The following is a 13,707-nucleotide window of genomic DNA, read 5'->3' on the forward strand; positions in this document are numbered from 1 at the left end:
AAGAGAGAAAACCACAAATATCATGTGGACCTCTGCTCCAATTGTTCAAAATTAGTAAGGTTTTATTACATATCAATTTAATCTATGTTGACATTTAATAGCTAATAAAGCTGAAAATACTGATTAGGTTTTAAGTTTGTAATAATGTTTAACCTTAAATATGGTTTTAGAAATAGGCTTCTATTCCAGTAATAATCTTACAATATATTTATATCTAAACGATATCATAATTTCAATCTTAACGCTGACAAACTTTTTTCTAACAAAAGATAAATGGACAGTTTTATTTTTCAACTTGAGCAGAATGAAAAATGTGTTACAGAAAACAGTTTGATAAAATGTGGGAGTCCAATAAACAGTCACACAACCAATGTGCCACCTTTACAAAGTTAATTTTCATAGATGTAAAAATGCCTTCAAGTACTTGCTATTGTTCATAATTGAGTAGCATCTACTTTTAAAACGTTGTCTCTAATTACTTTTCATCAACCTCTCTAGTTAAGTTCACCTTGACCCCATCAGTGATTTTGCTCTTTCCTCCACGAAGACCAGCCAAGTAAATCTGAGGTCGGGGCACTCCAGTGCTGTCCTCCTTCGTGGACTGGGTGCTAGTGTTCTTTGAAGGGTACACCTGGGAACAATTTTCTCTTCTCAAGTGACTAAGATGGGTTTGTACCGAGTGAGTAACTTTCTGGCGCAAATTAGCCTAAAGAGAAACAAATATAGGAATTGACATTTCTCTAAAGAACAAATACCATAAAATATTATCAGATACCTGTTAATATCTGCCTATTTTTGTCTTCAATCCACAAAGAAATTAATTCTATAACATAGCATTTTAATAAAACACTAGAAAATCTAGAACACAATAGAAAATTAAATATGCCATACCAAGAAGTGGAAAAATATGTAAAACGTTGAAAATTGACCCCAAAAAATACAGATTCAAAATTACAGGGAGCTCTATCAGTTATTTGTTAATATAATCTAATTATTTCATTATTATACTTTGAGATTCATATAACTTGGATTTTTCCACTATAATTGTTTTGTTTCTTTTTGACAAAAAGTTAAGATTTATACGGTATTATCTTTTAAAAATGGACTTTGCCCTAGATTTTTAACATAAAAAGGTCTGATGTTTTCCATTTATATTTTACTGTATTCTACATTTTGCTTACTCCCTTTATGGATTACTAGTAAACATGAGGTTAAACAGATTACTCAGGCTGGAAACCAAGGAGGAACTTATGAAAAGGAGAATAAGTTGCTGCGGTTATAGTAAAGACCAAGAAAAAACTCAGAAGGCATGTGAACATGTGAGTGAAGGAGACACCTGGAATTAGAGGAAACATTTCAGAGTTTGAGATGCCAGAGGTGACTGAGAACCTACTCCCCACCACCCAGCTTATTGTCCACATTAATATGACTTCACTATTCCATTGTCTTCATTAGCATAATTTTACTATTCCAAGAGACTCTTGCCTAAGCAAATAATTTGATTGCTCATTACAGTACTACCTGAAAGATGTGTCAACTCTTCAGTAGTCAGCATCAACACACTGTTTCAGTCCAAAGAGTCTGCATCCCTTGCTTCAAAAAATCTTGCTATTCCCGCCAATGCTGGACTGCTTTTTCATGACCCTTACCCAATCAGATTGAAAGCTCCATCCTACCCTCAAATCCACCTCAGTCATTGGAAGACCTGCCTTAGCAAACTTCAAATTCTCAATAAATTCTGACTTTGCAGTTCCTCTTCTGAGACACTGCCAAAGCACTGTTGAGGTGGTGTTTTCCCTTAGGCTGTAAGCAATAAACTCAGCTTTGTCTTATCCAAAGGTTGGGTAGGTGACACTTAGGGAGCTGGCATTCAATACAGTACAGTCCTAGGGAATAATAAGGCCCAAAGTAAGAGTCAGAATCAAGTGGAGATTGAGGAAGAGAGGGTTCAGTCAGTATGAAGTTCAGACCCCTGAATACCCCATTCTCTTAACATTTCCAGTCCATACCTATATTGTAACCTCTATCTCTTGAATCCTATCCAGCCATCACTTCCCTCCTCCTCTTTGCCTATTTGTATCTCAAAAGCAACTTAAAACATCACCTATGTTAATTTAGGAGAATTTTCATTTCACTTCTGTTACATCACTTACAAGGAGGTACTGAAATATTTTTATTGTAACAATATCACTTGCTAGACAATTAGCGCCTGAAGAACAAAGTAGTGGGATATATATGTTACCCAATAAGTCTGATGAACTCAAGTGAGTTTAGTAGATAATAGAAAATAATATTGGGATTGGGCATTTCATGAACTACAGAAGAGTAACTGATAGGAAGGAATACTAATGCAAAAGTGATGTATCTGGAAGATATATGGGGAAACTGATCCTTTCTCATCCAGGGAACTGAAAAGCTGCCACCAGAGTGAGTAGCAAAGGAAATAATGTGGTCAGTGGGAAGCCTGTGAGAGATTGAATACACAAATGCACAAAGGCTAGACCATATATGACAACAGAACTCTTTGACTTGCAACCTCTGCATCAACCAGTCGGGAAAGCCAATCTCAACCTCTAGCTATAGCAATCAACCCAGAATGTTGAGGAGTAGCCAGCTTCTCTATTTTTTTTACCCCTTCTCCTCCAACTCAGGACCAACCAGAGAAACTGAGATATGCTCACCAAATCAATCAAATAAAATGTCCTGCTTCTAGTTAGCCTGCCTCTGGCTTTCCCATGCTAACAGCCTACAATCAGAGAACACCTGAAGGCTTCCCCCTTTTCTGACTATAAAGCTTTCCCACTCCCCTGAGTGCTTTGAGTGTACCAAACATAAGTGACAGTGTCTGACTCCTTTGCTATAGCAAGCTCTAGATCAATAGCCTCTCTTTGTTCTCATTTGGGTAAGCATTATTTCCACACCTGCTTTCAGTTAAATAGATGGATAAAATATACTATAAAGGGGCTACAGACATAAAAGATTTTATTTATTTCATGCTATAAATATTTGTTGTTTAAAATGATAAGATACCATAAAGAGGGTTTGATGGGGGGAATTTCACTGAGTTGGACAGGGATGAGTTTCAAAGACAGGCTTTAAGGGCAGGTATCTATATTGTAATTGAGCTGACTGAGAATCAGAAGGATGAGAGTGCCCAGGGTCTGGAAATAATATGTTGTTGAGGGGAAGTTTTAAAACTGATAGATAGCTAGATAGATAATTATCATTGTTCTATATATGCTTAAAATTAGAAGACAATCTTATAATGTAAACCTAATGAATTATAAATTATATTTTTGTTAGCAAATAATTGTATAAAACTCATTATTTTACATAAATAATATACCAACTCTATAAGTAACAACAGATTAAAATTTCCCAACCTGTAAATAATTTTAGAAAATATTGTTACAAACCAGTTTTATAGCTTTTCTTCTTAATTCCCATTCATTCCACTCATATGTTCTCACAATTGTTGGTGGCAATATGTGTGTATCCGTCTGTGTGCTACTTTCACTTTTTGAAATTGGTTTTATATAATGTTTGTCAGCTTCTCTCATCTAAAGAAATGAAGTTTTCTAATTAGTGCTTGTAAAAAGTAAACATTATTTACTGCTAACTAAAATATTTAGCTAAAACTGACAAAACACTTAAAAAACAAGAATTTTTGGACATGGAATATACTTGTAAATATCAATACAGAAAAGCACGTAATGAGCTGAATTGTTTTTCTGGGAATTATGGCTTCATGATTTTGTTAATGTTGGGGGAGTGTTTTTTTGAACTCTTATTTTAGATTCAAGGGGGCACAGGTGCAGATTTGTTACAAGGGTATATTGCATGATGCTGCGATTTGTGGTAAGATTGAACCCATCACCCACGTAGTGAGCACAGTATCCAGTCGTTCAGTTTTCAGTCTATGCCCCTCCACTCTTTCCACTGTGGCAGTCTTCAGTGTCTATTTATTGGTCCCATCTTTATGTCCATGCATCCCCAATTTTTAGCTTCCACTTATAAGTGAGAACATGGGGTGTACAGTTTTCTCTTTTCAAAATATACATAAAGGATGTGTATTTTGAAAACAGAAAACATCCCTCATTCCCAAGTCAAATAGCCCTCCTGGCTTTGCACAACTGGTAACATAAATAAATACCTTGTTGAAAATAGATAGAAATTTAAAATAGCTATCAAATATCAGGTAAAAATCACATCTATTTAAACTATCAAAACCTCTTTAAGACATATGTTAAACTCAAACTATGCATACATAGGAGGTTATTACCCAAGGTTTTTGCTTTGTTTTGGTTTTAGTTGAAAACATTGATTTTCTTCTGGGGAACCCAATATTAAGAGTTCAGTAATTCCAGGCCAAACAAGATATGATAGTGCTGGACATGACATTGTTGATGTTGTTGAAGAGAGTGGTAGAGGCTTAAGGAACTCAGGTCACAGTAAAAAGAGGGAGAAGATATTCTTTCCAAACAACAGATAATCACTGAGTGCCTAACATTTGATATGATACAATTTCTGATAAAATTATGATATAGTTAGGTATATTTTAAAAATACTAAAACGATAATTAACAATACTGTACCATACAAATAAATGAAAAGTAAATAATAAGACAGTAAGGACTACATGAAAAAGAGAGGGAGAAAACTCATTTCTGCAGATATCAAAAGTCACTGAAGAACAGCTGGGAATTAAATATCCAGAAAGACAGGAAGAAACAAGACCAGCTGGATGGGAAAAAATTATGCTTTAGTGGAAAACTATGCATTATATACATAAAATACCTTGCCAGTCATCTGATTCTAGCCTTTCACTGTCCTTGGGCTATCTTACAACTCTGTACATTATAAATGAGTGATAGCAAGACCAAATAATTTCTGTCTATAGACATGCAGTCTATCCTGTGTGTAGAAGTTCAACTGACTTCCCTTTCCCCATGTGAAAAAAATCAGTGTTGCCTCCATTTACACATTCATTTGAATATTCCTGATCTATAAATGTGTCTGTTCTTAGGATTCTCTTTTGAATTTGTTGTAACATCTACCTGGTCCCCTCATTGATTAATAAATAGATTACACTCTTCAATACATGTTCATTTTTATACCTGCATATCTGCATGACAATAATAATTTTACCCATTTTTGAAAACTATCTTTTAACAAATAGAAGACTAGAGCATATAGAACAAGTTTAAGACCAGTATATAACACACAATTTTTCTGACAGAGAGGTCATGGAGGGAATCAGTAGAAATAGAAGGATAAAAAGACATGTATACCTCGAATGCCAGTCCTCCAAATTTGGATTTCATCTTAAGGACAAAAAAATGGAACAGTTTTGAATTCAGAGTAAAATGAATGGCATTTTTTTCTAATTTACAAAAAAATTACTCAAATTTTTTGTTGTAAATTTTCCCCTCATAATTTTGTTTCTTTTTTTGAGATGGAGTCTCACTCTGTTGCCAGGTTGGAGTGCACTGTTGTGATCTTGGCTCACTGCAACTTCCGCCTCCTAGGCTCAAGCGATTCTCTGGCCTCTGCCTCCCAAGTAGCTGGGATTACAGGTGCAGACCACCACGCCCAGCTAATTTTTGTATTTTTAGTAGAGACAGGGTTTCACCATGTTGGCCTGGAGTGTACTAGTGTTCCCTTTCTCCATATCCTCACCAGCATTCGTTATTGCCTGCCTTTATGATATAAGCCATTTTAACTGGGGTGGGATGATATCTCAATGTAGTTTTAATTTGTTTTTTTCTGATGATCAGTGATAGAGCTCCTTTTCATATCTCTATTTGCCACATGTATATCTTCTTTTGAGAAATGTCTATCTCTTGCCCATTTTTTCAGTTGGATTACTAGATTCTTTCCTAATTGAGTTGTTTGAGGGCCTTATGTATTCTGGTTATTAGTCCCTTATCAGATGGATAGTTTACAAATATTTTCTCCCATTCTGTGGGTTGTCTCTTTGCTGATTGTTTCCTTTGCTGTGCAGAAGCTTTTTAACTTGGTGTGATCACATTTGTCCATTTTTGCTTTGCTTGTCTGTGCTGGTGAGGAATTACTCAAAAAATCTTTGTCCAGTCCAATGTACTGAAGATTTTCCCCAATGTTTTCTTGTAGTATTAATAGTTTCATAGTTTGAGGTCTCAGATTTAAGTTTTTAATTGACTTTGATTTGATTCTTGTATATGGCAAGAGATAGATCTAGTTTCATTCTTCTGCAAATGGATATTGTCTTCCCAGCAACATTTATTGAAGAGACTGTCCTTTCCCCAATGTATACTCTTAGCACTTTTGTTTGTTTAAAATGAGTTCACAGTAGATGTTTGGATTTATTTCTGGGTTATCTATTCTGTTCCATTGGTCTATGTGTCTTGTTTTTATGCCAGTACCGTGCTATTTTGTTTTCTATAGCTCTGTAGTATAATTTGAAGTTAGATAATGTGATTCCTCCAGTTTTGTTTTTTGTTTAAGATGGTTTTGGCTATTCAAGGTCTTTTGTGGTTCCATATAAGTTGTAAGGTCATTTTTTCTATTTCTTACAGAATGTCATTGGTATTTTGATAGGGATTTCACTGAATCTATAGATGCTTGAATAGTATGAGCATCTTAACAATACTGATTTTTCCAGTCCATTAATATGGAATCTTTCTGTTTTTTGTGTCTTCTTCAATTTCTTTTATGAATGTTTTATAGTTTTCTTCATAGAGATCTTTCTACCCAAAATTAGTAGATGAAAAGAAATAATATAGATCAGAGCAGAAATAAATGATATTGAGACCAGGCACAGTGACTCACTCCTGTAATCCTAGCACTTTGGGAGGCTGAGGCAGGGGGATTGCCTGAGCTCAGGAGTTCAAAACCAGCCTGGGCAACATGGTGAAACCCCAGTCTCTGAAATACTAAAAATACAAAATAATTAGCCAGCCATGGTGGCATGCCCCTGTAGTCCCAGCCACTTGGGAGGCTGAGACAGGAGAACTGCTTGAACCTGGGAGGCAGAGGTTACAGTAAGCCGAGATCACACCACTGCTCTCCAGCCTCAGTGACAGAGCAAGACTGTCTCAAAAAAAGAAAAAAAAATGATATTGAAATGAAAAAAATATAAAAGATCAATAAAATGAAAAAATAGTTTTTAAAAAGATAACCAAAATAGACAAACTGTTAGTCACTAGTTACACTTTAGCCAGGATAAGAAAACGTGAGAGAAGGCCCATAGAAAATCAAGAAGACATTACAACTGATACCATAAAAATTCAAAGAACCATTAGAGGCTGCTATGAGCAACTACATGCTAATAAATTGGAAAACCCAGAAGAAATGAATTCATAGACACATCAAACCTACCAAGATTGAATCATGAAAACAATTCCCCTCTGGCTAGGGCTGGTCTAAATGCTCCCTCCATGGGCACTGGCTGAATTCTGCCCTGCACTGCTTTATGCTGTGACAGGGCAGCACTGAATTTCAATACAAAGTCCCAACAATCACTTTGCTCTCCCTCCACCAAATTCACAGATTCTCTGCCTATGCCACATGACCACTACTGGGGCATGGGGAAGGCGTACTATGGGCAATTAAAGACTGTATTTCCTACCCTCTTCAGTACCTCTTTCCTTGATATGATATTTAAAAAAGGTACTGAGATTGCTCTCCTGATTTTTAGTTCTTTTATAGAGGTGCTTTCTTGTGTAGATATTTGATTTGATGTTTCTATGGGGCGATGATCACTGGAGGGTTCTATTCTGCCATCTTGCTCTGCCTCTCAACCTCATGGTAATTTGAAGAGTGAAACATACCATTTTTTTTTTTTTTTGGCCGTAGGTAGCTTTGAGACTTTTTGTGATAAGTGGCTATCTCATAGCTCCAAAATTACACACACACATACACACACACACACACACACACAAATTTTTATTCAAAGGAAATATATATACACATTTACAAAGAAATGGTACATTTAAAAGTCACATGATACTACCCAAAGAGATCTACAAATTCAACACAATCCCTATCATACTACCAATTACATTCTTCAAGAAATAAAAAACAATCCTAAAATTCATGTGTAACCACAAAAGTCCAAGACCAGCCAAGCAATCCTGAGCAAAGACAACAAAGCTGGAGGCATCACACTATCTGACTTCAAAATATGTTACAAAACTATAGTAACCAAAAGAGCATGGCATTGGCAAAAAAAAACATATAGTGACCAATAGAATGGAATACAGAACCCAGAAATTAATCCACACATTTACAGCCAACTGATTTTCAACAAAGGTGCTAAAAGCATACATTAGGGAAAGGACAGTCTCCTCAATAAATGGTGCTGGGAAAACTGGATATCCATATACAGAAGAATGAAACTAGACCCCTATCTCTCACTATATGCAAAAATCAACTTGAAATGCATTAAAGATTTAAATATAAAAACCCAAATTATGAAACTACTGGAAGAAAACATAGGAGAGGTGCTTCAGGGCATTGGTCTGGGCAAAGATCTTTTGGATAAGACCTAAAAAGCCCAGGCAACAAATGCAAAATTAGAAAAATTGGATTATATCAAACTAGAAAGCTTCTGCACAGCGAAAGAAACAATCAACAGAGAAAAGAGACAACCTACAGAATGGGAGAAAATATTTGCAAACTAACCATTAAGGAATTAATATCCAGAACTTACAAGGAACTCAGCTCAGCAAAAACAAAACAAAAAACAACAAATAGTCTAATTTTAAAATGGGCAAATGATCTAAGGAGATATTTCTTAGAATAAAATATACAAATGGCCAACAGGTATATAAGAATATACTCGATGTCACTAATTATCAGGGAAATGCACAATCAGCTATCATCTCAGCCCAGTTAAAATGCCTATTATAGGCCAGGCATGGTTTCTCATGCCTGTAATCCCAGCACTTTGGGAGGCTGAGGCGAGTAGATCATGAGGTCAAGAGATCAAGACCATCCTGGCCAAGATAGTAAAACTATGTCTCTACTAAAAATACAAAAATTAGTTGGGCGTGGTTGTGCACACCTGTAGTCCCAGCTACTTGGAAGGCTGAGACAGGAGAATCACTTGAACCTGGGAGGCGGAAGTTGCAGAGAGCTGAGATTGCATCACTGCACTCTAGCCTTGTGACAGAGGGAGACTCTGTCTCAAAAAAAAAGAGCATAATAATAGTACATATTATGTATAGCTGTTCTGAGGATTTATTTGNAAAAAAAAAAAAAAAAAAAAAAGAAAAGAAAAAGAAAAAAAATGTCTGTTATAAAAAAGACAAAAAACAACAAATACTGGTGAGAATGTGGAGAAGGGAACTCTTACACACTTTTGATGGGAATGCAAGTTTGATGGGAATGCAAGTCATTATGGAAAAGAGTATGACGGTTCCTCAAAAAGACTAAAAGTAAGAATACCATATGATCCAGTAATCCCACTGCTGGGCATATATCCAAAGGAAAGGAAATTAGTGTGTCAAAGAGATATCTGCACTCCTATGTTTATCACAGTACTACTCCAATAGTCAAGATATGGAAACAACCAAAGTGTGCACCAACAGGAGAATAAAGAAAATGTGGTATATATATACCATAGAATATTATTCAAGCATAAAAAGAATGAAATCCTCTCATTTGCAGGAACATGGATTGAACTGGAGGACATTATATTAAATGAAATAAGGCATAGAAAGACAAATACCACCTGTTTCCCTCATGTAAGAGCTAAAAACGTTGATCCCATAGATTATGCCCATATAAATAGGGAGTAGAATAGTGGTTACCAGAGGCTGAGAAGGGAAGTGGATGGGGAGAGGTTAGCTAATGGGTACAAAATTACAGTTAGATAGGATGAATAAGTTCTAGTGCACCAGGGCACAGTAGGGCAACTATAGTTAACAATAATTTATTTTGTATTTCAAAATAGCTAAAGGAGTGGATTCTGAATGTTCCCAACACAAAGAAGTAGTAAACATTTGAGGTGATGGATGTGCCAGTTACCCTGATTTGATCATTATACCTTGTATACATGTATCAAAATATCACATGTGCTCCACAAATATGTACAATAATTATGTAACAATAAAAACATTTTTAAATTAAGAAAAGGGCCCATGAAAACTCAAGTTAAAAAGAGATTCTAAAGCCAAGCACAGTGGCATGTGTCTATAGTCCCAGCTAATTGGGAGGCCAAGGCAGAAGGATTGCTTGAAGCCAGGAGTTTGAGGCTGCAGTGGGCTAGGCTATGATCACAAAAAAACCAAACACTGCATGTTCTCACTGTAAGTGGGAGCTGAACAATGAGAACCCATGGATACGGGGGGGGAACATCACACACCAGGGTATGTCAGGGGGTGAGGGGCTAGGGGAGGGATAGCATTCAGAGAAATACCTAGTGTAGATGATAGGTTGATGGGTGCAGTAAACCACCATGACACGTGTATACCTACGTAACAAACCTGCACATTCTGTACATGTAAGTATAATTTAAAAAAAAAAAAAAGAAAATCTAGAAGAAATGGATAAATTCCTGGACATAAACACCCTCCCAAGACTGAACCAGGAAGAAGCTGGATCCCTGAATAGACTAATAACAAGTTCTGAAATTGAAGCAGTCATAAATAGCCTACTAACCAAAAAAAAAAAAAAAAGCCCAGGACCACACAGATTTGCAGCTGAATTCTACCAGAGGTATAAAGAGAAATTGGTACCATTTCTTCTGATACTCTTCCAAACAACTGAAAAGAAGGGACTCCTCCCTAACTTATTTTTTGAGGCCAGTATCATCCTGATACCAAAACCTGGCAGAGATTAAAAAAACAAACAAACAAACAAACAAAAAAACAGTACAGGCCAATATCCCTAATTAACGTTGATGCAAAAATCCTCAATAAAATATTGGCAAACTGGATCCAGCAGCTCATCATCAAAAAGCTTATCTACCATGATCAAGTCGGCTTTATCCCCAGGATTCAAGGCAGGTTCAACATATGCAAATCAATAAACATAATTCATCACATAAACAGAACAAAAGAAAAAAACCACATAATTATCTCAATAGATGCAGAAAAGGTCTTCCGTAAAATGTAACAACTTTTCATGTTAAATTTCTCAATAAACTAGGTACTGATGGAACATACCTCAAAATAACAAGAGGTATGTTCCATAAATGGATACCTCAAAATCCATTTATGACAAACCTACAGCCAATATACTGAATGGGCAAAGCTGGAAGCATTCTCTTTGAAAACTAGCACAAGACAAGGATGCCCTCTCTTACCACTCCTATTCAACATAGTATTGGAAGTTCTGGCCAGGGCAGTCAGGCAAGAGAAAGAAATAAAGGATATTCAAATAGGAAGAGGGGAAGTAAAACTGTCTGTTTCCAGACGACATGATCCTAGATCTAGAAACCCCAGTGTCTCAGCCCAAAAGCTTCTTAAGGTGATAAGCAACTTCAGCAAAGTCTCAGGATACAAAATCAATGTGCAAAAATCACAAGCCTTCCTAAACACCAATAACAGACAAACAGAGAGCCAAATCATGAGTGAACTGCCATTCACAATTGCTACAAAGAGAATAAAATACCTAGGAATACAACTAACAAGGGATGTGAAGGACCTCTTCAAGGAGAACTACAAAGCACTTCTTTGTAAATAGGAGAGGACACAAACAGATGGAAAAACATTTGCTCATGGTTAGGAAGAATCTATATCATGAAAATGGCCATACTGCCCAAAATAATTTATAGATTCAATGCTATCCCCATCAAGCTACCATTGACTTTCCTCACAGAATTGGAAAAAAACACCTTAAACTTCATATGGAACCAAAAAGGAACTCACATAGCCAAGACAATCCTAAGCAAAAAAAAAAAACAAAGCTCAAGGCATCATGCTACCTGACTTCAAACTATACTACATGGCTACAGTAATCAAAACAGCATGGTACCATTACCAAAACAGACATATAGACCAATGGAACAGAACAGAGGCCTCAGAAAGAATGCCATACATCTACAAAGATGTGATCTTTGACAAACCTGACAAAAACAAGCAATGGGGAAGGGATTCCCTATTTAATATATGGTGTTGGAAAAACTGGCTAGCCATATGCAGAAAGCTGAAACTGGATCCTTTCCTTACACCTTATTCAAAAATTGCCTCCAGATGGATTAAAGATTTAAACATAAGACCCAACACCATAGAAACCCTAGAAGAAAACCTAGGCAATACCGTTCAGGACATAGGCATGGGCAAGAATTTCATGACTAAAACACTAAAAGCAATGGCAACAAAAGCGAAAATAGACAAATGGGATCTAATTAAACTTAAGAGCTTCTGCACAGCAAAAGAAACTATCATTAGAGTAAACCAGCAACCAACAGAAAGGAAAAATATTTTTGCAATCTACCCACCTGACAAAGGGCTAATATCCAGAATCTACAAACAACTTAAACAATTTTACAAGAAAAAACAACCCCATCAAAAAGTGGGTGAAGGATATGAACAGACACTTCTCAAAAGAAGACATTTATGGAGCCAACAACCATAAGGAAAAAAAAACTCATCATCACTGGTCATGAGAGAAATGCAAATCAAAACCACATTGAGATACCATCTCACGCCAGTTAAAATGGCAATCATTAAAAAAATCAGGAGACAACAGATGCTAGAGAGGATGTGGAGAAATAGGGATGCTTTTACAGTGTTGGTGGGAGTGTAAATTATTGCAACCATTGTGGAAGATAGTGTGGCAACTCCTCAAGGATCTAGAAATAGAAATACTATTTGACCCAGCAATCCCATTACTGGGTATATACCCAAAGGATTATACATCATTTTATTATAATGACACATGCACATGTATGTTTGTTGTGGCACCATTCACCATAGCAAAGACTTGGAACCAACCCAAATGTTCATCAATGATAGACTAAGATAAAGAAAATGTGGCACATATACACCATGGAATACTATGCAGCTATAAAAAAGGATGAGTTCATATCCTTTGCAGAGACATGGATAAAGCTGGAAACTATCATTCTAGCAAACTGACACAGGAGCAGAAAACCAAACACCGCGTGGTCTCACTCATAAGTGGGTGTTGAACAATGAGAACACATGGACACAGGGAGGGGAACATCACATACCAGGGCCTGTCAAGGGGTAGGGGGCTAGGGGAGGGATAACAGGGGGTGGGGGTATAGCAGAGGTATAGCATTAGGAAAAATACCTAGTGTAGATGATGTGGTGATAGATGCAGCAAACCACTATGGCATGTGTATACCTATGTAACAAACCTGCACATTTTGTACATGTATCCCAGAACTTAAAGTATACTTAAAAAAAAAAAGAATTTAGAAAATCAAAAATATTCTTTTGGGGGATAAGAAGACAAAAGTGCCAACTTTCACTACCACGATTTAATATTATACTACAGTTGCTTGTCAATGTAGTAAGGTAAGACAAAAGTGAAGAATATAATGACATCTACAGTCTTACACAGTACGGACTGCAACTTCAGCTAGTGCTCACTATACTCTAATGGTGAAACAAGAGACTACAACAGACTGAATTGTATCTACCTCTATTTCCAGTCTCAAGTTCAACTTTTACTTCTTGAGAAAGAGAGAGAGAAAGAGAGAGAGGGGAAGGGAAGGGAAGGGAAGGGAAGAAGGAAGGGAAGGGAAGGGAAG

The 13,707-nt window shown here is 36.4% G+C and overlaps 1 protein-coding gene across 3 annotated transcripts in view; it reads right to left on the bottom strand.

The window, feature by feature from the left end:
- Nucleotides 1-264: 264 nt before the first annotated feature.
- Nucleotides 265-13,707, bottom strand: part of CFAP206 (cilia and flagella associated protein 206) — a 51,142-nt gene continuing 37,699 nt past the window's right edge. For 2 of the 3 annotated variants that reach the window (XM_017538911.2, XM_017538912.2), the window contains exons 12-13: nt 3,417-3,560; nt 265-706 (exon numbers count right to left, since the gene is read on the bottom strand). In XM_017538911.2, the coding sequence (XP_017394400.1) occupies nt 476-706; nt 3,417-3,560 (375 nt within the window). In that variant the 3' untranslated portion in view covers nt 265-475. The remainder of the gene's footprint in view (nt 707-3,416; nt 3,561-13,707) is intronic. The other variant, XM_017538913.2, reaches the window with a different exon arrangement.

The sequence above is a fragment of the Cebus imitator genome, unplaced genomic scaffold (genome assembly GCF_001604975.1).
Source record: "Cebus imitator isolate Cc_AM_T3 unplaced genomic scaffold, Cebus_imitator-1.0 Scaffold117, whole genome shotgun sequence".
NCBI lineage: Eukaryota > Metazoa > Chordata > Mammalia > Primates > Cebidae > Cebus > Cebus imitator.